The sequence below is a fragment of the Procambarus clarkii genome, chromosome 52, assembly GCF_040958095.1.
Source record: "Procambarus clarkii isolate CNS0578487 chromosome 52, FALCON_Pclarkii_2.0, whole genome shotgun sequence".
NCBI lineage: Eukaryota > Metazoa > Arthropoda > Malacostraca > Decapoda > Cambaridae > Procambarus > Procambarus clarkii.
This window is the reverse complement of record NC_091201.1, coordinates 17,768,300-17,795,305: the sequence shown is the minus strand read 5'-3', so window position 1 is coordinate 17,795,305 and position 27,006 is coordinate 17,768,300. Positions and strand designations below refer to the sequence as shown.

At 45.4% G+C, this 27,006-nt stretch overlaps 1 protein-coding gene across 1 annotated transcript in view; it reads right to left on the bottom strand.

Annotated features, from left to right (window-relative positions):
* LOC123763725 (organic cation transporter protein-like) overlaps positions 1-27,006 on the bottom strand; it is a 551,940-nt gene that overhangs the window by 107,584 nt on the left and 417,350 nt on the right. Inside the window, exon 11 of the mRNA XM_069304407.1 lies at positions 17,364-17,428. Coding sequence (XP_069160508.1) covers positions 17,364-17,428 — 65 coding nt within the window. The remainder of the gene's footprint in view (positions 1-17,363; positions 17,429-27,006) is intronic.

Here is a 27,006-nt window from a genome sequence, read left to right as displayed (position 1 = left end):
CTCTATATCTGATAGTCTTTCATCTAGGGTAATCTCTTCTAACAATGGGAGCTGCTCAGGCTTGATTGTGAACACTCCATGGAAACTGGCATTCAGTGCCTCGCAGATTTTCTTGTCGCTTTCTGTATATGCACCCTCTGTTTTCCTTAGTCAGTTGGTCATTCACCGACATTTTTCTTCTTATATTGCTCTGTAGTAATTTAGGTTGCTTTTTTTGCTTTGATGGCAATACCGTTCTCAATACTCTTCTTATGTTAATGTAATCGTTCCTAGCTCTGTTGTATCTGATTCTGTTGTCCTCTGTCCTTTGTCTTCTGTACTTCCTCCACTCCCTCCTGCTTCTCATGTTTGCTTCCTGACACTTTCTAATAAATCATGGGTTATTATATTTCCTCCTACTTTTTTCCTTTACAGTTGATATAAATCTCTCTTCGTCCTCCTGGCATTTCCGTATGACTAGGTCCATCATATCTTGGACTGTTTTTCTTCTAATTTCTTCCTCCCACTGCACAACTCCCAGATAATCTCTTATCCTCCTGTAGTCAACTCTCCTTTCCCAGACCTCTTGTCCCTTGGTCACAAGTTTGAGTTCCATCATGTAGTCAAAGACTAGGACACAATGGTCACTGGTTCCTAGTGGTATTTCATATTTCAAATTCTCGATGTCTTCTACATTCTGGGTGAAGATCAGCTCTAATAGGCTCGGCGTATTTCCTCCTCTTTCCCTTGTATCCTCATTCACATGTTGTGTTAGGAAATTCCTGTCTATAACATCTACTAACTTTGCTCCCCACGTTTCTTCCCCGTCATTAGGATTCCTTGATTCCCAATTTACCTCTCCATGATTTTGATCCACAATGAAAAGCGGTTTCGCTCTCATTCTGTGAGCTAATGTTGCTGCCCTCTGCAGTTCGTCTATACATGCCTTGTTGTTGTCATCATTCTTCTGCCTGGGTCTTCTACTGTTTGGTGGGGGATTGTAGATTACCAAGATCACAGTCTTCCTCCCCTCTGCTGTCAGAGTTCCATGTATGTAGCTTGTGCTCTCATTTTTTTTTTTTTTTTTTTTTTTTTTTTTTATTATTATTTTCTACCACAGACGTGGCCACACATTTACAATGCTAACCAGCATATATACATTTTCTTCTGTCCTCCATGGACAGGGTTAGAGAAGTGTTAAACATACAGTTCAAGGGTTTATTGAACACTCAACCACAGAAGGTGATTCGGTGCTTTTAAAATGCTAAGCTAACCTACATACGTAAATACAAAGATACACAGATTTACGTACGCCCTACATAAAGTATTAGATGTGTCTTTTACATAGTGTCATTAATGTACATTCACAAAGGTGAAATGTAATTCTGATCAGCTTCCATATATGCTTTATACCCATACATATACATACACACACACACATACACATGAGCAATGTGCAGAGCAATGTGCTCTCATTGGTACCCCGATTTTCCAGGTCCTCAAATTTCCATTTCCGCTTTATTAGGAGTGTCACTCCCCTTCCCTGTCTCTGTGTCCTTTCCTTTCTTATCACCTGGTATCCCTCTGGAAAGACTGCATCCGAGATCATGCCATTTATTTTAGTTTCCACTATTGCAAATATGCCAGGATCTGCCTCATTAACTCTCTCTTTTATCTCTTCTGCTTTATTAGATACCCCATCAGCATTTCTGTACCAAACCTTAAGACTTCTTGGAAACTCTGGTACCAGAGTTCACCCTTTCTCTGGGGGTCTGGGGGGATTGGGGGGGGGGGTCTGGGGGCGAATGGGGTCTGGGTGGCTGCCTGGGGGACGAATGGGGTCTGGGCATCTAGGAAGACTGGTAGAAAGGTCTGGGGTAGGAAGGTCTGGGTAGATAGGTCTGGGGGGTAGGAAGGGCATACTGAGTCTGAAAATTAGGGAGGGTCTGAGAGGTAGAGTGAAGCTGAGAGCCAGATAGAGGTTGAGAGGTTGGGGGGGGGAGAAGGATAGTGGGGAGGGGGGGGGATAAGAGGGGAGAATGGAGTATAGGTAGTGAGAGAAAGGAGAGAAGTTGTATTAATCAGGGGGGACTCAGGGGTAGGTATGGGCTTGGGCAGAAGGGGGGAAAAGGGAGATGGAGGAAGAGGTGGAAGGGTCGCATGGGGAGGGGGTCATATGGGAGAAGGGGACAGAGGAGGGGTGAGGGTTGGGCGGGTTTTAGGGGTTGAGGGGATGAGCGGGTCATTGGAAGGTGGGATGAAGCAGATGGAAATGAATGCAATGGGGTCAGAAGGGACAGGGGAGTTGTTGGGGAGAGAAACAGGGGCGAGGGATGGGGGGCTGATTTGGGGAGGGTGTGACTTGGGAAGCAGTTGTGGGGTGGGTAGCAAGGGTAGGGTGGGTAGCAACACTCGAATGGGTAGAATTCCGGGGGCGTGCAGGTCGGCTCACCCTATAAGCTATCTGTTCATCTTTTGTCATATATCTATAAATAAACACGTTATAGTTTTTGCTACTTGAGAGTAAATGTTTGTGTTGCAGTATGTAATCCACTGTCTCTTTATTAGAAAACTGTACCAGGACAGGTCGATTCTTGTTACAGTTGTAAAGTCCAATCCGGCGGCTGATTTCCACCTCATTTCCTGCCACCTCAGCTCTAATACATCTTAAAATCTCGAGTAACTCAAATTCTTCCATCTCCATCCTTTCATGCCTCGATGATTCCCTGGATTCGAGTAATCCATGGAGGATAATTGACCGCCTTCTCAGTGATGCACTCTCATGATGGTCACCTTTACCCTGGATATCCCCCATCCCTCCCACACTCGCTACTCCATCCCCCACTACTCCCCTTTCCCTAGCCATGCTGTTATTCCTGCCTAATTAATTTGCAACCCGAGTACATTCACTTTCCCATGCTTCCCTACTCTTCCTAATTGCTCCCAGAATATAGTCCATAAGCTCTTGTTTTTTCTCTCAAACTCATCCTGTATTTGTTTAAATATCTCACTTTTAATCCCCTGTATTAGATCCTCTATCCAAACATTCATCCTATCTACAAATTTCTCTATCAGCTTCTCCGCAAACCGATGCTCTTCTTCATTCATGGTACTGCTTGACCTAGACGCCCTTCCTGATCTAGTCATTGCAATAAACAACCTTAGCCAACAGGTGTTCCAATTACCTTACCGATCTGCTATACACAATATAGGCGAGTGAGTCTCCCCACGTGGTGTAATGAGGGTTGCGGCCGGGGTGAGGTCACGTCGGTCACAGATTGAGGCTGGTGAGGTCACAGTCAGCGTGAGGTCTGCTCCACTACTTCACACTGCCACAATGTGTTCTACATCTATTTTCAGTTATGCTATGTCTTCTTTCTTTCTTCACTTCCTTATGGTTTGAGTCAATTTCCAAAGTTTTTCATTCACTCATATACGAATGAATGAAAAACAAGAGAACGAGTGAATACACACACACACACACACACACACACACACGCCTGTGTGTGTGTGTATGTGTGTGTGGATAAGGGGTCTGGTAGCCTGGTGGATAGCGCACAGTACTCATAATTCTGTAGCGCGGGTTCGATTCCTGCACTAGGCAGATACAAATGGGCAAAGTTTCTTTCACCCTGAATGCCCCCTGTTACCTAGCAGTATATAGGTACCTGGGAGTTAGTCAGCTGTCACGGGCTGCTTCCTGGGGGGGGGAGGATGGAAAAAAAAAGTAGTTAGCAAACAGTTGATTGACAGTTGAGAGGCGGGCCGAAAGAGCAAAGCTCAACCCCCGGAAACACAACTAGGTGAACACACACACACACACACACACACATATATTAAGAACCTAGTATCCTAGTATACCACAATTATCAGACCAATCCTGGAATATGCAGCTCTTGCATGGAATCTATATCTCATCAAGCATAAAACTAAACTGGAGAAAGTTCAAAGTTGTGACACCAAACTAGTACCCAAACTGAGGGCTATGAGCTACGGGGAGAGACTACAGGAATTAAACCTCATATCGCTGAAAGACAGAAGAGTTAGGGGGACATGATCACCACATACAAGATTCTCAAAGGAATTGATATGGTAGATAAAGTGCTATTATTAAACACAATGGGCACACACACACTATCTTGAGGTTATCTTGAGATGATTTCAGGGCTTTTTAGTGTCCCCGCGGCCCGGTCCTCGACCAGATCTCCACCCCCAGGAAGCAGCCTGTGACAGCTGACTAACACCCAGGTACCTATTTTACTGCTAGGTAACAGGGGCATAGGGTGAAAGAAACTCTGCCCATTGTTTCTCGCCGGCGGCTGGGATCGAACCCAGGATCACAGGATCACAAGTCCAGCGTGCTGTCCGCTCGGCCGACCGGCACTAGGGGACACAGTTAGAAATTGAGAGCCAAAATGAGCCAAAGAGACATTAGATTTTTTTTTTAGTGTCAGAATTGTTGACAAATGGAATGCTTAAGAAAGTGATGTGGTGGAGGCAGACTCCATACACAGTTTCAAGTGTATATATGATATAGCCCAGTAGGCTCAGGAGAAGAGCTGAACCCCAACCCACACAAGCACTACTAAGTTAGTACTTTACAGTAAACAGTACACTGTAAACAACACACAGTAAACAGTAAACAACACACAATAAGCAGTACACAGTAAACAGTACACAGTAAACAGTTAACCGTAAACAGTACACAATAAACAGTAAACAGCACACAGTAAATACTGAATAGTATTTACTGGATACATGAGGTAACTTGGGTAAGCATGGGGTCAGATAAGCGTGATTTTTAGCAAAAGTGAGGTAGAGCGCGAATGAGATAAGGCGAGATAGATATTAAGCGAGTATGTGAGGCTAGGAGTATGAGGCTAGGAGAGTGTGAGGTTAAGGGAGTGTGAGGTTAAGGGAGTGTGAGGCTAGGAGAGTGTGAGGCTAGGAGAGTGTGAGGTTAGGAAAGTATGTGGCTAGAAAAGTAAGGCTAAGAGAGTGTGAGGCCAGGAGAGTGTGAGGCCAGGGGAGTGTGAGGCCAGGGGAGTGTGAGGCCAGGGGAGTGTGAGGCTAGGAGAGTGTGAGGCCAGGGGAGTGTGGGGCTAGGAGAGTGTGAGGCCAGGGGAGTGTGAGGCTAGGAGAGTGTGAGGCCAGGGGAGTGTGAGGCCAGGGGAGTGTGAGGCCAGGGGAGTGTGAGGCCAGGGGAGTGTGAGGCCAGGGGAGTGTGAGGCCATGGGAGTGTGAGGCCAGGAGAGTGTGAGGCTAGGAGTGTGAGGCCAGGGGAGTGTGAGGCCAGGAGAGTGTGAAGCCAGGGGAGTATGAGGCTAGGAGTGTGAGGCCAGGAGAGTGTGAGGCCAGGAGAGTGTGAGGCCAGGGGAGTGTGAGGCTAGGAGAGTGTGAGGCCAGGGGAGTGTGAGGCCAGGGGAGTGTGAGGCCAGGGGAGTGTGAGGCCAAAAAGTGTGAAGCAAGTGCAGAGTGAGGCTAGGAGAGTGTGAGGCCAGGGGAGTGTGAGGCCAGGGTAGTGTGAGGCCAGGGGAGTGTGAGGCCATGGGAGTGTGAGGCCAGGAGAGTGTGAGGCTAGGAGTGTGAGGCCACGGGAGTGTGAGGCCAGGAGAGTGTGAGGCCAGGGGAGTATGAGGCAAGGAGTGTGAGGCCAGGAGAGTGTGGGGCTAGGAAAGTGTGAGGCCAGGGGAGTGTGAGGCTAGGAGAGTGTGAGGCCAGGGGAGTATGAGGCTAGGAGAGTGTGAGGTTAAGGGAGTGTGAGGTTAAGGGAGTGTGAGGCTAGGAGAGTGTGAGGCTAGGAGAGTGTGAGGTTAGGAAAGTATGTGGCTAGAAAAGTAAGGCTAAGAGAGTGTGAGGCCAGGAGAGTGTGAGGCCAGGGGAGTGTGAGGCCAGGGGAGTGTGAGGCCAGGGGAGTGTGAGGCTAGGAGAGTGTGAGGCTAGGGGAGTGTGAGGCCAGGGGAGTGTGAGGCCAGGGGAGTGTGAGGCCAGGGGAGTGTGAGGCCATGGGAGTGTGAGGCCAGGAGAGTGTGAGGCCAGGGGAGTATGAGGCTAGGAGTGTGAGGCCATGAGAGTGTGAGGCCAGGAGAGTGTGAGGCCAGGGGAGTGTGAGGCTAGGAGAGTGTGAGGCCAGGGGAGTGTGGGGCTAGGAGAGTGTGAGGCCAGGGGAGTGTGGGGCTAGGAGAGTGTGAGGCCAGGGGAGTGTGAGGCTAGGAGAGTGTGAGGCCAGGGGAGTGTGAGGCCAGGGGAGTGTGAGGCCAGGGGAGTGTGGGGCTAGGAGAGTGTGAGGCCAGGGGAGTGTGAGGTTAGGAGAGTGTGAGGCCAGGGGAGTGTGAGGCCAGGGGAGTGTGGGGCTAGGAGAGTGTGAGGCCAGGGGAGTGTGGGGCTAGGAGAGTGTGAGGCCAGGGGAGTGTGAGGCCAGGAGAGTGTGAGGCCAGGGGAGTGTGAGGCTAGGAGAGTGTGAGGCCAGGGGAGTGTGAGGCTAGGAGAGTGTGAGGCCAGGGGAGTGTGGGGCTAGGAGAGTGTGAGGCCAGGGGAGTGTGAGGTTAGGAGAGTGTGAGGCCAGGGGAGTGTGAGGCCAGGGGAGTGTGAGGCCAGGGGAGTGTGAGGCCAGGGGAGTGTGAGGCCAGGGGAGTGTGAGGCCATGGGAGTGTGAGGCCAGGAGAGTGTGAGGCTAGGAGTGTGAGGCCAGGGGAGTGTGAGGCCAGGAGAGTGTGAAGCCAGGGGAGTATGAGGCTAGGAGTGTGAGGCCAGGAGAGTGTGAGGCCAGGAGAGTGTGAGGCCAGGGGAGTGTGAGGCTAGGAGAGTGTGAGGCCAGGGGAGTGTGAGGCCAGGGGAGTGTGAGGCCAGGGGAGTGTGAGGCCAAAAAGTGTGAAGGAAGTGGAGAGTGAGGCTAGGAGAGAGTGAGGCCAGGGGAGTGTGAGGCCAGGGTAGTGTGAGGCCAGGGGAGTGTGAGGCCATGGGAGTGTGAGGCCAGGAGAGTGTGAGGCTAGGAGTGTGAGGCCAGGGGAGTGTGAGGCCAGGAGAGTGTGAGGCCAGGGGAGTATGAGGCTAGGAGTGTGAGGCCAGGAGAGTGTGGGGCTAGGAGAGTGTGAGGCCAGGGGAGTGTGAGGCTAGGAGAGTGTGAGGCCAGGGGAGTATGAGGCTAGGAGAGTGTGAGGTTAAGGGAGTGTGAGGTTAAGGGAGTGTGAGGCTAGGAGAGTGTGAGGCTAGGAGAGTGTGAGGTTAGGAAAGTATGTGGCTAGAAAAGTAAGGCTAAGAGAGTGTGAGGCCAGGAGAGTGTGAGGCCAGGGGAGTGTGAGGCCAGGGGAGTGTGAGGCCAGGGGAGTGTGAGGCTAGGAGAGTGTGAGGCCAGGGGAGTGTGAGGCCAGGGGAGTGTGAGGCCAGGGGAGTGTGAGGCCAGGGGAGTGTGAGGCCATGGGAGTGTGAGGCCAGGAGAGTGTGAGGCTAGGAGTGTGAGGCCAGGGGAGTGTGAGGCCAGGAGAGTGTGAGGCCAGGGGAGTATGAGGCTAGGAGTGTGAGGCCAGGAGAGTGTGAGGCCAGGAGAGTGTGAGGCCAGGGGAGTGCATGTGAGGCTAGGAGAGTGTGAGGCCAGGGGAGTGTGAGGCCAGGGGAGTGTGAGGCCAGGGGAGTGTGAGGCCAAAAAGTGTGAAGCAAGTGGAGAGTGAGGCTAGGAGAGTGTGAGGCCAGGGGAGGGTGAGGCCAGGGTAGTGTGAGGCCAGGGGAGTGTGAGGCCATGGGAGTGTGAGGCCAGGAGAGTGTGAGGTTAGGAGTGTGAGGCCAGGGGAGTGTGAGGCCAGGAGAGTGTGAGGCCAGGGGAGTATGAGGCTAGGAGTGTGAGGCCAGGAGAGTGTGGGGCTAGGAGAGTGTGAGGCCAGGGGAGTGTGAGGCTAGGAGAGTGTGAGGCCAGGGGAGTGTGAGGCCAGGGGAGTGTGAGGCCAGGGGAGTGTGAGGCCAGGGATGTGTGAAGCCAGTGGAGTGTGAGGCTAGGAGAGTGTGAGGCCAGGGAAGTGTGAGGCCAGGGTAGTGTGAGGCCAGGGGAGTGTGAGGCCATGGGAGTGTGAGGCCAGGAGAGTGTGAGGCTAGGAGTGTGAGGCCAGGGGAGTGTGAGGCCAGGAGAGTGTGAGGCCAGGGGAGTATGAGGCTAGGAGTGTGAGGCCAGGAGAGTGTGAGGCCAGGAGAGTGTGAGGCCAGGAGAGTGTGACGTCAGGGGAGTATGAGGCTAGGAGTGTGAAGCCAGGGGAGTGTGAGGCCAGGAGAGTGTGAGGCCAGGAGAGTGTGAGGCCAGGGGAGTGTGAGGCCAGGAGAATGTGAGGCTAGGAGAGTGTGAGGCCAGGGGAGTGTGATGCTAGGAGAGTGTGAGGCCAGGGGAGTGTGAGGCCAGGAGAGTGTGAGGCCATGGGAGTGTGAGGCCAGGAGAGTTTGAGGCCAGGGGAGTGTGATGCCAGGGGAGTGTGAGGCTAGGAGAGTGTGAGGCCAGGGGTGTGTGAGGCCAGGGGAGTGTGAGGCCAGGGGAGTGTGAGGCCAGGGGAATGTGAGGCTAGGAGAGTGTGAGGCCAGGGGAGTGTGAGGCCAGGGGAGTGTGAGGCCAGGGGAGTGTGAGGCCAGGAGAGTGTGAGGCCAGGGGAGTGTGAGGCCAGGGGAGTGTGAGGCTAGGAGAGTGTGAGGCCAGGGGAGTGTGAGGCCAGGGGGAGTGTGAGGCCAGGGGAGTGTGAGGCCAGGGGAGTGTGAGGCCAGGGGAGTGTGAGGCCAGGGGAGTGTGAGGCTAGGAGAGTGTGAGGCCAGGGGAGTGTGAGGCCAGGGGAGTGTGAGGCTAGGAGAGTGTGAGGCCAGTGGAGTGTGAGGCCAGGAGAGTGTGAGGCCAGGGGAGTGTGAGGCTAGGAGAGTGTGAGGCCAGTGGAGTGTGAGGCCAGGAGAGTGTGTGGCCAGGGGAGTGTGAGGCCAGGAGAGTGTGAGGCTACAAGAGTGTGAGGCCAGGGGAGTGTGAGGCCAGGGGAGTGTGAGGCCAGGGGAGTGTGAGGCCAGGAGAGTGTGAGGCCAGGGGAGTGTGAGGCCAGGGGAGTGTGAGGCCAGGGGAGTGTGAGGCCAGGAGAGTGTGAGGCCAGGGGAGTGTGAGGCCAGGGGAGTGTGAGGCTAGGAGAGTGTGAGGCCAGTGGAGTGTGAGGCCAGGAGAGTGTGAGGCCAGGGGAGTGTGAGGCTAGGAGAGTGTGAGGCCAGGGGAGTGTGAGGCCAGGGGAGTGTGAGGCTAGGAGAGTGTGAGGCCAGTGGAGTGTGAGGCCAGGAGAGTGTGAGGCCAGGGGAGTGTGAGGCCAGGGGAGTGTGAGGCTAGGAGAGTGGGAGGCTACAAGAGTGTGAGGCTAGGAGAGTTTGAGGCCAGGGGAGTGTGAGGCCAGGGGAGTGTGAGGCTAGGAGAGTGTGAGGCCAGTGGAGTGTGAGGCCAGGAGAGTGTGAGGCCAGGGGAGTGTGAGGCTAGGAGAGTGTGAGGCCAGGGGAGTGTGAGGCCAGGGGAGTGTGAGGCTAGGAGAGTGTGAGGCCAGTGGAGTGTGAGGCCAGGAGAGTGTGAGGCCAGGGGAGTGTGAGGCCAGGGGAGTGTGAGGCTAGGAGAGTGGGAGGCTACAAGAGTGTGAGGCTAGGAGAGTTTGAGGCCAGGGGAGTGTGAGGCCAGGAGAGTGTGAGGGTAGATGAGCGAAGAGCGAGATAGGTTGAAGTTATCACATATAGTAATGAAGGTGCAGGAGTCTCCCGGCTTAATGTTCCTCCTCGTGTGAATCACTTAACAAGGTCACTATACTCAACGTGCTCAGGAAGCTGGCAGCATCGTAAAGTAACGTGAAAAGACACTGTAAAGCAAATTAGTCATTAGTGGGCTAGATGGCACTGGAGTTCGAGGTTGGTCGTTAGTGCCAGAACCTATTACATGTGAACAGCTGGAGAAGGTTTTCAAGGAGGGAGTTGTTCGCTCGTTTGGTTGTCTTTAAGCAGTGTATACGTCGCTGGGATATTTGGAGGATCACCAGAGGAATATATAAACATCTCTTCTTCGTGATGTTTATATAGTTAGAATATACTTTGATCTTGGATTATGCTTAGGACGTAAGAGACTTTCGTCCTAATCATAAGACGAAGTATACCTAATGTAAGTAAGTATACCTGATTGGTCAGTAAGCTACTGTCGTAGCCTTAATACCCCATTAGGGCTTGATGGGCCACAAGCGCCAACCCAACCAAGACCATCCTCGAGAATACTGCCATCAGCAATGGATCCCGGTGCTCGTCCACGAGATGCTTCAGAATGGACTCCTAGACCTTACCATAAACCTCATCGTTTTCCCGTAGACTGTGTAACCAATAGCAAAGCTGATTAAGTGGTTGTGAATAGGCTGTATTAGTACATATTCATACGTATGTAGTGACTGCTATGCAATGTAGTGACTGCTATGTAATATAGTGACTGCTATGTAATGTAGTGACTGCTATGTAATATAGTGACTGCTATGTAATGTAATGTAGTGACTGCTATGCAATATAGTGACTGCTATGTAATGTAGTGACTGCTACGACTTGTAATGAAAGTTACCTTAATACTGGTCAACAAGATCGCATGAGAAATATTCCTCTAATTGTGAGAATGAATGTTGATGAATCTATACGAAAGACATATATACGTTCCAGTCACTTTAATATGCATTTTTATATACTTGTTATCTCAGCAAATTAATTAACAGTCTTTTCTCCCGATTCACGTCCCATCATTCATCCCGAAAAAATGTCGGGATCATTAACACCTTCAGTGTCCATTACCGTAAAGCTCCTCGTCTCTCTTATCTGTATTACCAAAATTGTTTTCTTCAAGGAAATACACAGCTTCATATATGTGTCATAAATTCCGATATGCATAATTACACTGACTATTTGTAAGTACACTAAAGATTCCTCAATACAAAAACTTTCACTTATATCATTTGTTGATCTATTACTGACAGGTAGATTCAAGCATTCATAATTTTATTAATTCGTTCACTAAATATATACTTCGAATATTGCGATTTTTTCAGAGACAAACTGTAGGCCTAATGACTTTCCATTGGGCCCTGAAGCCGAACATTACAACTGGCAAACTGTCAAGATGCTGCAGCCTTGATGAGCCTGTCCTCATCAAGAATTAGAGAACAAATGCTTGAGAATCCAATCAGTAAACCCCTATTTTATGAATGAAATATACTTTATGCACGACTCACAACTGATGGCGTATGTATTTTTCTCGAGCAGTCTTTCGTTCACGATCACTGCTCGAATCGCTAGTCTATAAATGATTCATTCACACTGCAAATACTAATAATGGACAACAGAACCTAATCATCTAACCTAACTTAAGTTATGCCTAAGTATTCAGCACATTCTACTATGAAATAATATAACCTAATACTTGAGATTTATACTAATAACAAATACGCATTCTTAAAATTTAAGAATGCGTATATGGGTTCGGCCGCCGTCTAGACGAGCCTAGCTTTAGGACAGATAGAAATGCTAAGCCAAAGTACTGCAATTGTTTATAAGTGTTACAAGAACCTAAACTCCTAACCTAACCTACACCGAACTATAGATATAATTGTTATACATAATATAAAGAATTTATATTGAAACAAAAATGTTAATATACAATACGTATAATTTCTATTAAATTGATGAGTGCGTCTTTGGGTTCAACTGCAAGATGGGAAAGAACTGCTTGGACAGGTTCGGTTCGCATCTCAATAAATTCCTTACCGATGTACTACAAATACATAAAATTTCCAACAGACACTAAACACCTAACCTATGGTTAACTAGAGACAAAATTCCAATATATAATACTTATAATTTTTGTATCAAAAGAAAACGAGCTCTAACACATAGAACATTAAAATGGTTGAATGTGTCTCTGAGGTCGGCCGCAGTTTGGTTGGCTGTTGCTGTTACCTAATATCGAGAATTCACGAAGAACTCGTCTTTGGACGGAAAGTTGAGGCTGAGGAACAAAATCTGCAGACGGAGAGTTACATCACATGCAGTGAGCTCCAAGTGGCTGGGGCCATATTCACAAAGAACTTACGCAAGTACTTACGAACGTGTACATCTTTCCTCGAACTTTGACGGCTTTGGTTACATTTATTAAACAGTTTACAAGCATTAAAACGTCCCAATTAACTGTTGTTATTGTTATAAATAGCCTCCTGGTGCTTCGGAGCTCATTAACTGTTTAATAATTGTAAACAAAACCGCCAAAGATTCAGGAAAGATGTACAGGTTCGTAAGTTCTTGCGTAAACGGCTTCGTGAATCTGGCCCCTGTACTCTGGCTGGTGTGTCTAGAATAAATCGTTGACTGGAGTAGCTCTTGCATGTTAAGTGGTAGAAGGAGTGATTGAAGGGACAAATTAAAGTCTCCACTGATTGGTTGATGAGAGGTGTGATCCTCCTCAATTATAAAGTTGCGTTTCACAGAAGATGTTTATATCGTTCAGGCCATGAAGCATCCCGTCCTCGACCCAAGTCCACTCCATCCAGCGGTCAACCCCACAAACGCATTCATAAATTTTTACAGCCTGTTCATTCAAAACAGGAATTTTCTCAAATATAAATTAATATTTTCATATATTAGCATATTGTGCATATATATGCATAGGTTAGGGTAGGTTCCGTGCTTAGGTTTTATTGGCGATTATTTGTATTTGTAGTACGTGGGTGAAACATTTACAACATTGTGGTTCGAATAAAATTCGTCAGTGAAGCACTTGTTCCGGAAGTGTTCGAACGAAATCAGTTGTGAGTCGTGTGTAACAGCCCGTCCTCCAAACAAAGATCCAAAAGTGATTCCATGCACCCGCCAAACTCCCTGTTTATGAATGAAAAGCGATTTACACACGACTCACAACTGCTGACGTTCGAACATATCCGGAACAAGTGCTTCACTGACGAATTTTGTTCGAATCACAACGCTATAAATGCTTCACCCACGTACTACAAATACAAATAATCGCCAACGGAACCTAAACACCTAACCTAACCTATCCTATGCCTATATATGCACAATATGCTAATATATTATAATATTAATTTATACTTGCGAAAATTCCCGTTTTGAATGAACAGCATGTTAAAATTTATGAGTGCGTCTGTGGGGTCGACCGCTGGATGTAATGAACTTGAGTCGAGGACGGGTTGAAGTCGACACATTTGGTGTTAATTCTTCATTAGAATTGGTAACGTGCACAGGTAAAAATAATGAATACCATGCTGAGTTGGTTAAGATATTTATGATGAACCTCATGAGGACAACAACATTATACAATGCCTAATATGAGATTGTTAATATTTGGTGAAGGAAAATTTAAGTAGAATATTCATTCAATTGAATAATTTTCCGATAATTATGAATTCTGTCACTATAATGGGATGTATTAGATTGCTGAAGAAAAGTGGGTCGTGTAGACTTTTGAAGACCAAAAAATATTCGTGTATTATTGTGTATACACATATGGGAAGTGTGAAAGGCTTTTATGTTCTCATTAGTTACCTAAATTATTGTATCTGTGTTTGTTATTCACTTGCTCTAACAAATGATCTGAGGATCTTGTGACCAAGCAAGTTAATTAATGTTAAATAATAGTAAAGCTCCATAAATAAAAACAATTCTTTAAGTTTAAATTTAAAAGAAAATTACCAAAAAAAAAGAATCAGCCCAAAACTCAACGTATGAGTGGATAAAGCTGTTGATCTACGAACAGTTTCCGCTCACCTTCACTTGGGCCTTGATGAAGCTATAGAGCCTGAACTGGTGCATAGAATGAAACCACAAAAATGATTGGAAATATTACAATATAGTCCCAAAACATATTATAATATGAAAAGTATCTCAGAGAAACCTGTTAGAAGAAATGTTTTAAGATTAATATTTCCTGATGCAGTGCTGTGGGAAATGATCCCACTTACTTATATAACGTGTCTTTAACTAATGCTATACCGGGAGTTTTAATTCCGTTGTTGTATTAACTTTAACAAATCTTAAAATATTCTAATAAAAACCATAATAATTAAACTTTCCATCTTCTGTGAAGAAAACGCGAAATTGCGTTACAATAAATATCACCTATCAGGCGTATTTACGTCTTTACTTAGATCCTACAAGCAGGCAGTGTGAGAATTGAATTGCGTGTGTTGAAATTTAGTTACTTATAACATTAAATAAAATAAATCCAAATCCTCTCCTTTCCAATAAGTGTATAAATTATTAATGTATCTCGAGAGAAAACGGATATGGTGGGGAGGGAAACGTCGTTGTGAAGATGCTAAGTATGTCCATAATCAGATAATTAACCAGTATTTAATCTGTAGCTTAATTATTAGTATGAATTTTTCTTTTTTAATTATTAGTATTGAATTTTGATTAGTTTCAATTTTGTCAGATAAATCAAACCCCAGGCTTGTGAGGAGTTTATTTGTGGGATACAATTAATCCATAAAGTCCACTTACAAATCAACAATTAAATAGTAAAATAAAATATAATTAATTTAATAAACAAATAAATAAAAACATATATAATAAATCAATATAAATTCCCACTGGTAAATTTCCCACAAGGGCTTTGATCTTATGACAATCACAAGAAATTTACTTTTGTTGTAAAATTGAAGGGGCTATTTAATTTAGTTGGTTAATTTTCTCAGGTGAATGTACAGTCCTTAAAATGAACGATGGCGCAAAAGTAGACACATTTAAAGGGGGTCAGTAGGAGTAAGAAAAGGTGTTTGGACAAAGTTACCGAAATCGGATTAGTTTTCGGATCCTCAAATAATTTTTGTTTAGTTAATTTATTAATAATAATATAAATTATGCACCACATTTCCAACCAGTGAGAGGTGTTGGAAACGTTTAGAGGTACATCCTGGACTCAGGAAATGAACACCAATATCCTGTTAGTTATGGAACTTACTGCATTCATGAGCTCATCAACGGGACCTCTGAGGTGACTCGAACTCACAACCGAGAGAATCCACGCCGTTGATGTTTACCACTGGACCTCACTTAGAAAAAGCCTTAAAACCGGATTTCTACTGAAATCACAAACAGACAATAGGCCCCTTCAGAAGCCATGCTACGTTTTTCATGTGAACCCTCCAAGCACCCGGGAGTAGGCAACGTGGTTCATCCCCCATACGCTCCAACATCAGATACACAGAGAAATCACACTAATGTGATATATAAAAGGAGCGCGTTACAGACTGATAACTTTTACATCAACAGTCTACTCAACGTTTTTCACAAGTTTCGCAATATACAAAAATGTTACAAGGGTTGTGATTACATTACTGTACATTATTGTAACTAATGGTCCCGTATATCCATGAGATAAACAAATAGAAGACCTGCAGGTCCTGAAAGTTTACAATGTGTTCACTATTAATAGGTAAACTTGGGGTACGTGCCTGGGATTTTGGATAATACAGTATGTCATCTCGGATCAAATACGTGGACATGTTTACCGTAAGTGACAGAGTTGTCTCTAAACTTTTCAATTTGTTCACAATCATATACATATTTACGTGAATAATGTGAAAAGTTTTGCTGAATAAAATTACATTTAGTCAGATCTACTTCAAGAGGTGGTGCCAACTCCTAGACGTACCTGAAGACCAGATTATGCTCTACACTTGTTGCGTTTTGAAGTCTGCTGAATTTGTTACTTTTGACTTTGTTATTGCTGATTTTGTTATTGCTGACTTTGTTATTGCTGACTTTGTTATTGCTGACTTTGTTATTGCTGACTTTGTTATTGCTGACTTTGTTATTGCTGACTTTGTTATTGCTGACTTTGTTACTGCTAACTTTGTTACTGCTGACTTTGTTATTGCTGACTTTGTTACTGCTGACTTTGTTACTGCTGACTTTGTTACTGCTGACTATCCTACTGCTGAATTTGTTTGTTACTGCGGAATTTGTTACTGCTGACGTTGTTACTACTGTCTTTGTTACTTCCGACTTTGCTGCTGCTGACTTTGTTACTGCTGACTTTATTACTGCTGAATTTGATTAGATAATTCCTAGTCATGCGCTCTTCCTGCAATGCAACATGATAACTGATGGAATAGCGACTATAAATTTTACTTTGAAGTCTTTTAGATGTCGTTAGAGTTCTCGGTATGTTACTGCAATCTGGAAAATAATTTGCAGATTAAAATGATAGAACAATGTCAATCATTTCATTCGTAAGGGCTTGGTGCTTTCCCCTGATAATTCCCTCCCTCCATATGTTTTTCAATAATCCTAACATAACTAATTTGTAGTCACCCGAGATCACTGATTAAAATGTTATGCGTCTGGATAACAACGTCGTTGGTTAAAACTTCAAAGAAATCCTGTGGCTATGAAAGATAGGAAATGTAGGTAAGAGGAAGTCGTGAAATATTCAACACTGTTGTCTTTATGAACTGCCTTACGTAGCAGTGGACTGTAAGTTAATGATACAAGTCCAGGATCAAGGACCCACCGCGGGAACCTGTTTCTATGTGGAGACCATATTTAGTCTCCAGTTAATCACCAACTCCTTCATCTACAGGGATAAAAGTTCTAGCAGACTTCGCAAACGAAGCAGGAATAAAATTCTGCTATGTTTGTCCCTTAATTCCCCTTACCACTTGGGGGGGGGGGAAAGGGTTTTTATGTAGCTTCAGGGCACCAATCCCCCCCAGCCACTGGGCATGGCGAGACGGCACCCGTAAGCATACCTAATTCCCAATCAACACAAACTAAAATATCTAAAGATGGTAGAAGGCAATCTCAACCCACAAGAGTTAAGATGATAATAATAACACGTAAAAAGAAAATTATTTTGTATTCTGTTTTTCTTATATGGGACACAGCACACAAAGGGAGAGGTGCACAGTATATAATTAAGAAAGAACTAAAGCTGAGGGTAAAACAACAAGTTGCCTAAGCGGCAGGATTGGTGACTTGACAGCAGCATACATGGAAACAATTCAAAGTGGAAGCTCCTAGCAAGGCCCCGGAGCGGGAGGGTAGTCATGTATGCACAGGGGGGTCCCTCCCAGTACAGTGAGCAGATGTGCGCTCAGTGACACGGACGCCCAAAAACACAGACTGGACAAAGCCTGTACAGTAGCCCAGAATACGGGATGGCCACGGTAGCTCCCTCCCTCCAACAATGGTGACTCCCTCCCTCCAACCATGGTGGCTCCCTCCCCACTAGCCATGGTGTGAGGGAGGAAGTAAAGCGTGGTAAAGGTGAATGTAATGTGAGTGATCGAGAGATATGCGAGAGGTGGTCGAGTGAGACATGTGAGTGAAAAGTTGATGAGTCCGGGGCAAGATAATGAGGGACTGACCTGTAAGGCTGCCGCCGCCAGGAAAAAAGCAAACATCACTAGAATCCACTCGATCCAGGCCAGCTCTGTAAGAGTCGTCAGCGTATTATGTTTAGTTATCTTAGTATATACTAACCCTACAAACATAGGATTATACCTAAATGGTGGGAGTGAGTGCTCCCAAAGATACAAAGCCAGTATTCTCAACGCTGATATTCGTCGAGCCCTCACCCACTTCTCTGAATGGAGCAACGTGAGTAGGTAGTTTGAAAGAATAACACAGGAGTTGGTGAAAAATTACATACAGTAACACGGAGATAACACTACTATAAGACGACACTTGGACCGGTGGAACAATCCTGAACCAAGAACAGACACCACAGCATCTCCAATAAAATTATATTACAAATAAACCATCCACAGCGAACATAAAAAACAAAACAATAATGAAACAAATAATCCGAAAAGGTGCAAAAAACATAACTCCTAACCAAAATATAGACCTAATTATATACTATAAAACTAAGAACACTCGTCCATTAAAAACAGCCGGAAGCTGGCGGAGAACCCTTTACAGCAGTCAGACGCGGAATTCATGTACACTGGCCCCCCACGAAGGATGTAACCTTCAATCTAAGTAAATAGGTATGACGTCGACCAAGCTGACGAGGCGTTTGACATGTCATCTTCAATCAGGTGCCCCTAAAAATCGCATGAGACAAGCCCAAGACATTGAGGGAATAATTAATCATTCAACTCTAAATACGTACAATTGTTCACTTCTCCTACCACCCCTTTTTTAAATGTTGTGCACTTTATTATACAAGGCTACTCATTTACATATCTGATTGGTTATAAGAAGAGAACATTAAGAGAAAATAAATGTAAGTATTTTCTAGAGGCTGTAGATTTCTTCGAACTCCTCCGACGCCGGGTAGGAACCGAAGATGCAGCGGGCATTTCCCCTCTGGATCGCTACTCTGAGGCGCTGGAAAATAAAACTTGCCGCTCTAGGGTTTCTTGTAGTTTTAATGAGCCTGGAAACAAGATTCTTAAGGGACCAATAGATTTTTTTTTAAAAGTTGTTCAATGTCAACCAATATTTTTTTACTAGTTTTATATGAAAAAGGCTGCAATTGTTCCATGTTTCAGTACTGCAGCCTAAATAGAGAGGGAGATTTATTTTTCAACGAATTTTACACATTTCCAAGTGTGTATATACAACCACACGTTTCAGATATAATCATTCTATGACACTTTTCTGACACAGCCCTGGAAGGGATTGGCACTTAGTGAGGAGATAAAGAGCATCGGGGAGAGGGGGGGGGGTATCGATGTCACCAATCCTGTCTTCGATCCCCCTGAGGTCTGTATTTTTTTTATACGAGGATCTCCTCAATGGTATTAGACCCAAGGGGAGCTCCAATGAGTGTGCAGTTCAGAGCCCTAATGACAAGGGCTCCGGGCAACACGGATCTTATTCTATTTATGATGTCTGGGTTGGAGGAGACTACTTCACACTTGGAAGGGCTTAGGAAGTGACCCAGGCATGCTGTTTGCTCCTTTATTTTTCTGATGACTTCCATGAGGTAGTCTAGGGGGGCCAGTTATAGTGCCATCATCCAAAATACAGATGTAGAACTCGCTGGACCAGCTTTCGGTGATTTCTTTCAATACTAAGCCAAAAAGAACAAGAGGAGGTAGATGATCACCTTCCTGAACACCTTCATGTGATCTGCTTTCGTGTTCGTTAAAGACCAAGATGAGGGAGGATGAGGGGACGGGAGTGGGAGATAGTGTGAAGGACAAGGGGACTGTGGAGTGGGAGAGGACGAGGAGACGATGGAGTGGGGAATGGTTGGGAGGATGAGGGGACGAGGGTGGGGGGGGGGGGAGTTGAACCACAGCAACGCGTTACCTGTTACCGCTATATATATATATATATATATATATATATATATATATATATATATATATATATATATATATATATATATATATATATATATATATATATATATATATATATATATATATGTATATATATATATACGTATATATATATATATATATATATATATATATATATATATATATATATATATATATATATATATATATATATATATATATTGTGACTGTAAAGTGTTGGAGTGTTGATGTTCGGCAGTCCTCCAATGGCAGGTGGCAATGCCTTGTCACATTTACAAAAAAAAAAAGAGACTGCTTGCTTGTTTGTCTGTGGTAAGGTAATGGGAAGACACACAAAACACAAAATATAAACAATGAAATTTTAATTACTTTAGAAAACAAGATATGAACAAAGACAATCCCTTGGCTTACGTAAAATTCAAAACAAGTCAACAAACAAAACATGAATAATTAATGAATGTAAAATTTACTCTAAAACAAAATGAAGTGCAAGACAATAATAATATAATCAGGTGCTGAGAATACTGGCTAAAGCTGCCACCTCCCTTAGTACACGACAGCCAGGGCTTAGTCTACCAGAGAGAGATGTCAACTTCTGGAGCACAGAGATATTCTGAGGAGTTAGGGCGTGTGCTGGCCCAGACGTTGACTCAGGGAGGGGGCGTGAGTGCAGGTGCAGGTGCGGTCGGCGATACACCAGCCAATCAGGAGCAGGCAGGCGGAGAATGGGTAGTTTGCTTATTGACGACGGGCGGAGGAGCCGGCGTGTCTGGTGGTGCAAGGTATGCTTTGCTTCCTGGGCAAAACGTTTGGCGATACTGGTGGACGTATCTTCAATATAGTATCTTGTACTTGTAAGTTGACGTGAATGATATAGGGAAGAGCAGGCTCAATCTGTCATGAAAGAGATTCCTTTTGTAGGGTCTGATGGTGTAGTGGGTTAAAGCATACTAGTTATGGCAGCTACTAGAAGGTAGTTGTGCTTTCTGGGTTCGAGTCCCACTGGTGGGTGTTGTCCAAAGATTGTTAATCTTCACTTGTGGTTTATGCAAGTATAGGCTTATAAGCTGGACACGAGTTCTCTCACATTGACAGTGGCTTGACGAAAAATGCAGACTAACCCCACACTCATCTGGTGCCCTCGGGAAGTGGAGATATTTGGGATGTATATATATATATATATCTCGAAGCCTCTACTTCTTTTGTAGGGTCTGATGGTGTAGTGGGTTAAAGCATACTAGTTATGGCAGCTACTGGAAGGTAGTTGTGCTTTCTGGGTTCGAGTCCCACTGGTGGGTGTTGTCCAAAGATTGTTAATCTTCACTTGTGGTTTATGCAAGTATAGGCTTATAAGCTGGACACGAGTTCTCTCACATTGACAGTGGCTTGACGAAAAATGCAGACTAACCCCACACTCATCTGGTGCCCTCGGGAAGTGGAGATATTTAGGATGTATATATATATATCTCGAAGCCTCTACTTCTTTTGTAGGGTCTGATGGTGTAGTGGGTTAAAGCATACTAGTTATGGCAGCTACTGGAAGGTAGTTGTGCTTTCTGGGTTCGAGTCCCACTGGTGGGTGTTGTCCAAAGATTGATATATATATGTATATATATATATATATATATATATATATATATATATATATATATATATATATATATATATATATATATATATATATATATATATATTATTAAATATATGTATATATATATATATATATATATATATATATATATATATATATATATATATTATTAAATATGACCGAATAAGTAAGATTAATAATTCTAACACGAATTTTCTCGATCTTTCTTACGTTTCTTTTCACTGTTGTTGGTAATTCAAAAATCAATTCTCCAAAATTAATTTTTATTTCTAGTCTGACGCGACACTTGAGCGCGTTTCGTTACCCTTATATACGTCATTCATAAAAAAGACGAATATCTGGTGAAAATTAACCTCATACTCTCTGACCAAACTAAATTCCAAAGGGTAACGAAGGACACTACAGCCGAATTGAAAGCAAAGGTCAACAAATTGATCAAAACTGTGAACGCCAAGAAATCCGGACTCTACCTGCCAAAGATTATTGGGGAATATAAACCTGGATATGCGTATGGAAATGTCAAGACACACAAGACTGAAAACCCACCTTGGCCAATCATCAGCCAGATACCCATACCCACGTACAGACTGGCGAAACGACTCAACGGTTTGCTGACTCCTTATGTCCCTTGCGCCTTCAGCCTGAACTCTCCAAAGGAATTTGTTGACTTACTGCGGGGAACACGGGCCACAGGGATAAGAGCCTCGTTGGATGTAGAATCACTGTTTACCAACGTACCTGTGGATGAAACAATCAGGATGATAGCCGAAAAAGTGTATCGTGATCCGGCCTGTACTCCTCTTGACATACCAGAAAACATTCTAAGGAAACTACTCCAAGCTTGTACTAAAGAGGCACCCTTCTTGAGCCCGGATGGACACATGTATAAGCAAGTAGATGGGGTCGCCATGGGTTCTCCCCTAGGTGTCCTGTTTGCAAACTTCTACATGGGTACCATCGAGCAAAAAGTCTTAGTCGACATGAACTTGAAACCGGCCATATACTGCAGGTATGTTGACGACATTTTTACACAGGTACCTGATCAGGTACACAGGTACAGGTCAGACATCTGCAGGAGCTGAAGGAGGCATTTGAGCAGAATTCTGTGTTGCGTTTCACTTATTGCGTGTTGCCTGTTGCGTGTTGCGTGCCATAGGCACAATCAGAGAACACTGTATAAACATCAGAGGTCCGCGGTTGTTCAACGTCCTCCCAGCAATAAGAAATATTGCCGGAACAACCGTGGACGTCTTCAAGAGGAAACTAGATTTATTCCTCCAAGAAGTGCCGGACCAACCGGGCTGTGGTGGGTATGTGGGCCTGCGGGCCGCTCCAAGCAACAGCCTGGTGGACCAAACTCTCACAAGTCAAGCCTGGCCTCGGGCCGGGCTTGGGGAGTAGAAGAACTCCCAGAACCCCATCAACCAGGTATCAACCAGGTAACTTACGAGATGGAGAAGGATGGGAAGCTGCCCTTTCTAGATGTAATAGTCATGGAAAGGAGCGGAGTTTTCCACACTGCAGTCTACACTAAGGAAGCAAACATAGGAATGTGCCTGGAGCACAATGCAACTGGTGTGTACAGAACACCTTATCCTCTCGACCATCACGACCGGACAAAAGTTGATGATAGCCTGATAGCCGAGGCTATTTGCTCAACAGCCCACCGGCACTCTGATGGTAATCATGGGCATAGTATTTTACCAAATCACCTCATTCTTTGGGGCACACGTAGGGAACACAAATGCGAACAAGCCTGAATGGTCCCCAGGACTATTTGTAACTGAAAACTCACACCCCAGAAGTGACTCGAACCCATACTGCCAGGAGCACTATGCAACTGGTGTACAGGAGACCTTAACTACTCGACCATCAGTGACCGTACAAAAGATGATGATAGCCGAGGCTATTTGCCCATCATTCCGACGGAACTTTGTTGGCAATCTTGGGCATAGTTATTTTATCAAATCACCTTATTTTGTGGGGCCACGTGAGCAACACAAATGCGAACAAGCCTGAATGGTCTCCTGTCATATAGTAGTAGTAAACATTCGTCAATCACGTCGGGTTATGGAGTTGTGCCCTGGGTGTCTAGTTGTTGTAGTTTAGTTGGATGCAGCGCCTGCTGTAGCTGTGAAGGCCAACTCGAGAATGACAGTCCCGACCGCAGCAAGTGCAGTAAAACGCCGAAGCGGGTGAGTCTGACATTGGTCGAGACCTCCTCTGAAGTCTATTATCCTCCGCCTGCCTCTTCAGTTTGTCCTCGAATTGCTGGAGTCCCTTCTGCACTTTGCATCTCCAGGCAGATCTGTCTGCAGCTGCTGCCTCCCAAGTGTTGATGACAATGTTCATCTGCCTGAGATCTTTGAAACGCAGCTGAGGTCTTTCGGTGGGTCTCCTTCCTGATGCCAGTTCTCCATAGAAGAGGTCCTTCGGTATGCAGCTATCGGCCATGTGTGTGACATGTCCCAGCCATCGTATGCGTCTCTGCTTCAGGAGAGTGAACATTGAAGGGACTCCTGTTCTCTCGAGTAGTGTTGTTGGTGATGTGGTCTTTCCATGTGATGGCAAGGATGCGTCTCAGGTTCTGCATGTGATAGGTGCAGATTCACTTAGGTTCATGTGATAGGTTCACTTAGCCGTCTTTCCTGGCGAGAGTGCAGGGTCCAGGATTCTGAGCCGTAGAGAAGTGTACTCACCACACATGCCATGTAGACTCAGTTTTAAGTGTTCCACGAGCGCACTTGAGAACTTCAGGCAGAATCCCGTCATCTCCTGGGGCCTTCCTTGAGGAAAGTGAATCCACTGCTTTCTCAACTTCTTCCACAGTTGGTTCAAGATCAAGTTCTTCCATGATGAGCAGGCATTCGATTGTTTCCAAAGCCTCTACGCTGACAAAGTTCTCTCTGGAATAGAGTTCGGAGTAATGTTCCATGCAGCGATTTATCTGTTGATCACGGTCTTTAATGAACTCTTCAGTGGCTGACGTCAGAGGAGTCATCCTGTTTTGTGTAGGGCCTGTTGCCTGTTTGATCCCTTCGTACATGCCTCTTATGTTGCCGACAGTGGCCGCAGTCTAGATGCTGGAACAGAGTCGAAGCCAGTAATAATTAGCACAGCTCATCGCAGTTTGTTGAACTCTGCTGCGGGCAGTACGGAGGGCCTGTAGGTTCCTTTCTGAGGGCAGGTTCTTGTGGGATGAGAGAGCTCGTCTCTTTTCCTCTACGAGGGTAACAGTTCCTCTGCACTGGCCTCGAACCAATCTGCTGACTTGTTCTGCCTCTTACCGAGGTGTTGAAAATAGTGCCTCTGAGATGTGACCACCTCTCACTTGCACTATCGCAAGGTGGTACAGGAAGGGTATTTACCAGCGCCGCAGTGAATTCCTCCACATTGTGAAGGTTACTGGTCTTGTTTAGTTTAATGCGTGGTCTTTCCTCCTTCTTTGCTCTGTGGATTTTCCGAGGCTGGAACTTTACTCTGCAAACGACGAGAGAGTGGTCGGTGTCACAATCTGCACTCTGGAAGGTGCGGGTCTGTTTGACGTTTCTCAGATTGCTACGCCCCGTAAGCACCAGGTCGAGTTGGTGCCAATGCTTATACCTGGGGGTGTCTCCAGGAAACCTTATGCTGGGGCTTGGTGTTGAAGAAGGAATTGGTGATGCAGAGATTATGACGGCAGCAGTACTCCAGGAGGCGCTGTCCACTCTCATTCATTTTCCCAAATCCAAACTGGCCCAGGCAGGAAGGCCAAGAGCTGTAATCAGAACCAATTCTTGTATTAAAATCTCCCAGGAGGAAGACTGGCTCTTGTTGAGGTATGTCTCTGTGGTATGTCAAACTTCAGTATGAAGCTGAAGTTTGATGATTCTTGCCGACCCCTCCGTGGGCGGTACTATGGACCCCTAATAACCTGTTCCTGATGGCAAAGCAAACGCCATGCTTCCTTACCTCTTCTGGTGGTTTGCCCTGCCAGAAGAAGGTAAAGTCCTTCTCCCGTATGCTGCCGGTCGCGGGCAGACGTGTCTCCTGCAGGACGACTGTGTCCATCTGGAGCCTGCGCAGTTCATTGTTGATCACAGCTGTCTTGCGGGAGTCGTTCACTTCCAGTAGATCTTCTAAGAGACCCGGTGTCATGGTCCTTACATTCCATGTGCCTAGTTTGAGAGCTGGGTGGCTCTGTGTTTGTTTCTTTTACCTGGTGCATGGGTTGACAATCCGCTTATTGGATTGTGGCCTAAGCCCCACGCACCCAGTGGAGCAGGCGGACCGTCGCGAGACAGCACTTGATCCATTTTTAAGTTATAATATTGCACAGCAGTTTAAGAAAAAACTCTGATAGAGAGGCTTACAATGTCTCATTATAATTTTATATTCATATATTGTGTGTTCATGAGGCTTTTCTTTAATCTTTCATCCTTATTCTCTGACCCCTTTATCCTCTTTGATCATTCTAAGCTAAGCTATACCTGTTTCTGGTTAATTCTTTCCCTAGGGATGGGTTGGTCAGGTGTCGGCCTATATATCCTCCCCCTTCTCCTTTCTCCTTTAGTCAGTCTGGTGTTGACAAAGGCTTTAACAAGCCGAAACGTTCACCTCATTTCATATTTCTCTGCGGATTTTCCGCATAAAATGATCAGTGTTTTGTGATCGTCAGTTGCATCAATGGATACCACGTGCCAGTTTCTCGTCTTCTCCTCTCTCTACCCTTCCCATAAACCTTTTGTTACTAAACTTCATTCTGCTTTAGTGAAATCTCGTTCCTTAAAAATTCGTCTTCGTTTTCTTCGAAAATGCCTCAGTAAACAAGTGCTTCCCCGTTCATTATTACCCAACAGCGTTCTTAAATTGTCAGATCAGCCGTTTGATGAGATACCCTGCATAGTGCTTATGAAAAACATCGATTTACTTAAATTTGAAGTTCGTGAATGTTTTAAAGTGGTGGATAACTGTAAGTACGCTTTTCTCCAAGCCATTCCGCCTGAGTGGAACCGTTGTATGATGGATTACTGTTATACTACTTTGAGGTCTACCTGCAGAAAGGTGAGTACTAAACTTGATTTCAAATTAAAGAAACTTATTCAACAAAGTGACTGGAATAAACACTCCAACCGGGATTTTGTTATAAACCTCTCGGATAGACAGCTTGATAATGACACGATTACTGCATTAGGATATGGCCTGAGCTTTGCCACATCTAACGGAACAGTCAATTATCTAGATATTGCCAAAGGTTTCAGTAATCTTGAGAAGTATAACAATGTCTCAGGTGAAGATATTAATGTGTGCAAAGGTATGATGTATGGTGTTTTACTTAACAATTCTGTTCCTAATTGTCCAAGTCGATTTGTTCATGTGTTCAAAAATCTCAAAAAAGATAGTTCATTACATATTACCAAGGCTGATAAGTCAAATGCAGTAGTTATTATGAATAAAGATGACTATGTCCGAAAAATGGAGTTACTCCTGGAAGACAGGGATACTTATCTATTGATTAATAGAGATCCTACTGAAAAAGTGATTGCACATTAGTAGTGTAATATGTGACTAGAACCGCGCGTGCCATCTGCCCAGGTGGCTCTCTTGAGAGCCAGCTGGGCAGGTGGCGTGCAGGTGTCTAGTCACAAAGGGTTTGGGGGGATTTTCCCGGAAGTTTGGCGCGTGTCGGACGCGTGTGAGCGTCCGGTGTTTGGGTATGTGGTCAGGAAAGATGGGAGGTCATGTTGTTGGGGGTGTAGGAGAGTATGTGGGTTATGTGGTAGAGTAAGAAATACAAGGATAAGAGTGGAATATGAGGAAAGAGTGAATGAATATGTATGTGTGTTTGCCGTACACTTAATCCTGTGTGTAGATAATAGTTTTGATTAAAGATGATAGTAAATAAGCTATGTAGAGGCTGAGTGTATGTGTGAGGGGACCCAACATAGGCGGCTATGTTGTTTGGGGTGGGGGAGGGGTGAGGGAGTGTGATGGAAGGGTGAGGGGAGCTTCCCCTCGGCGTGAGAGTGTTTAGGCCCATTTGTGGTTTTGACATCCATTATTTTCTTGGAGCTATGCTCACAACCGGAAGTGGGAGAGGAGGGTAGGAGAGATCAGAGTCCAGGAGGAGGGATGTGGTCC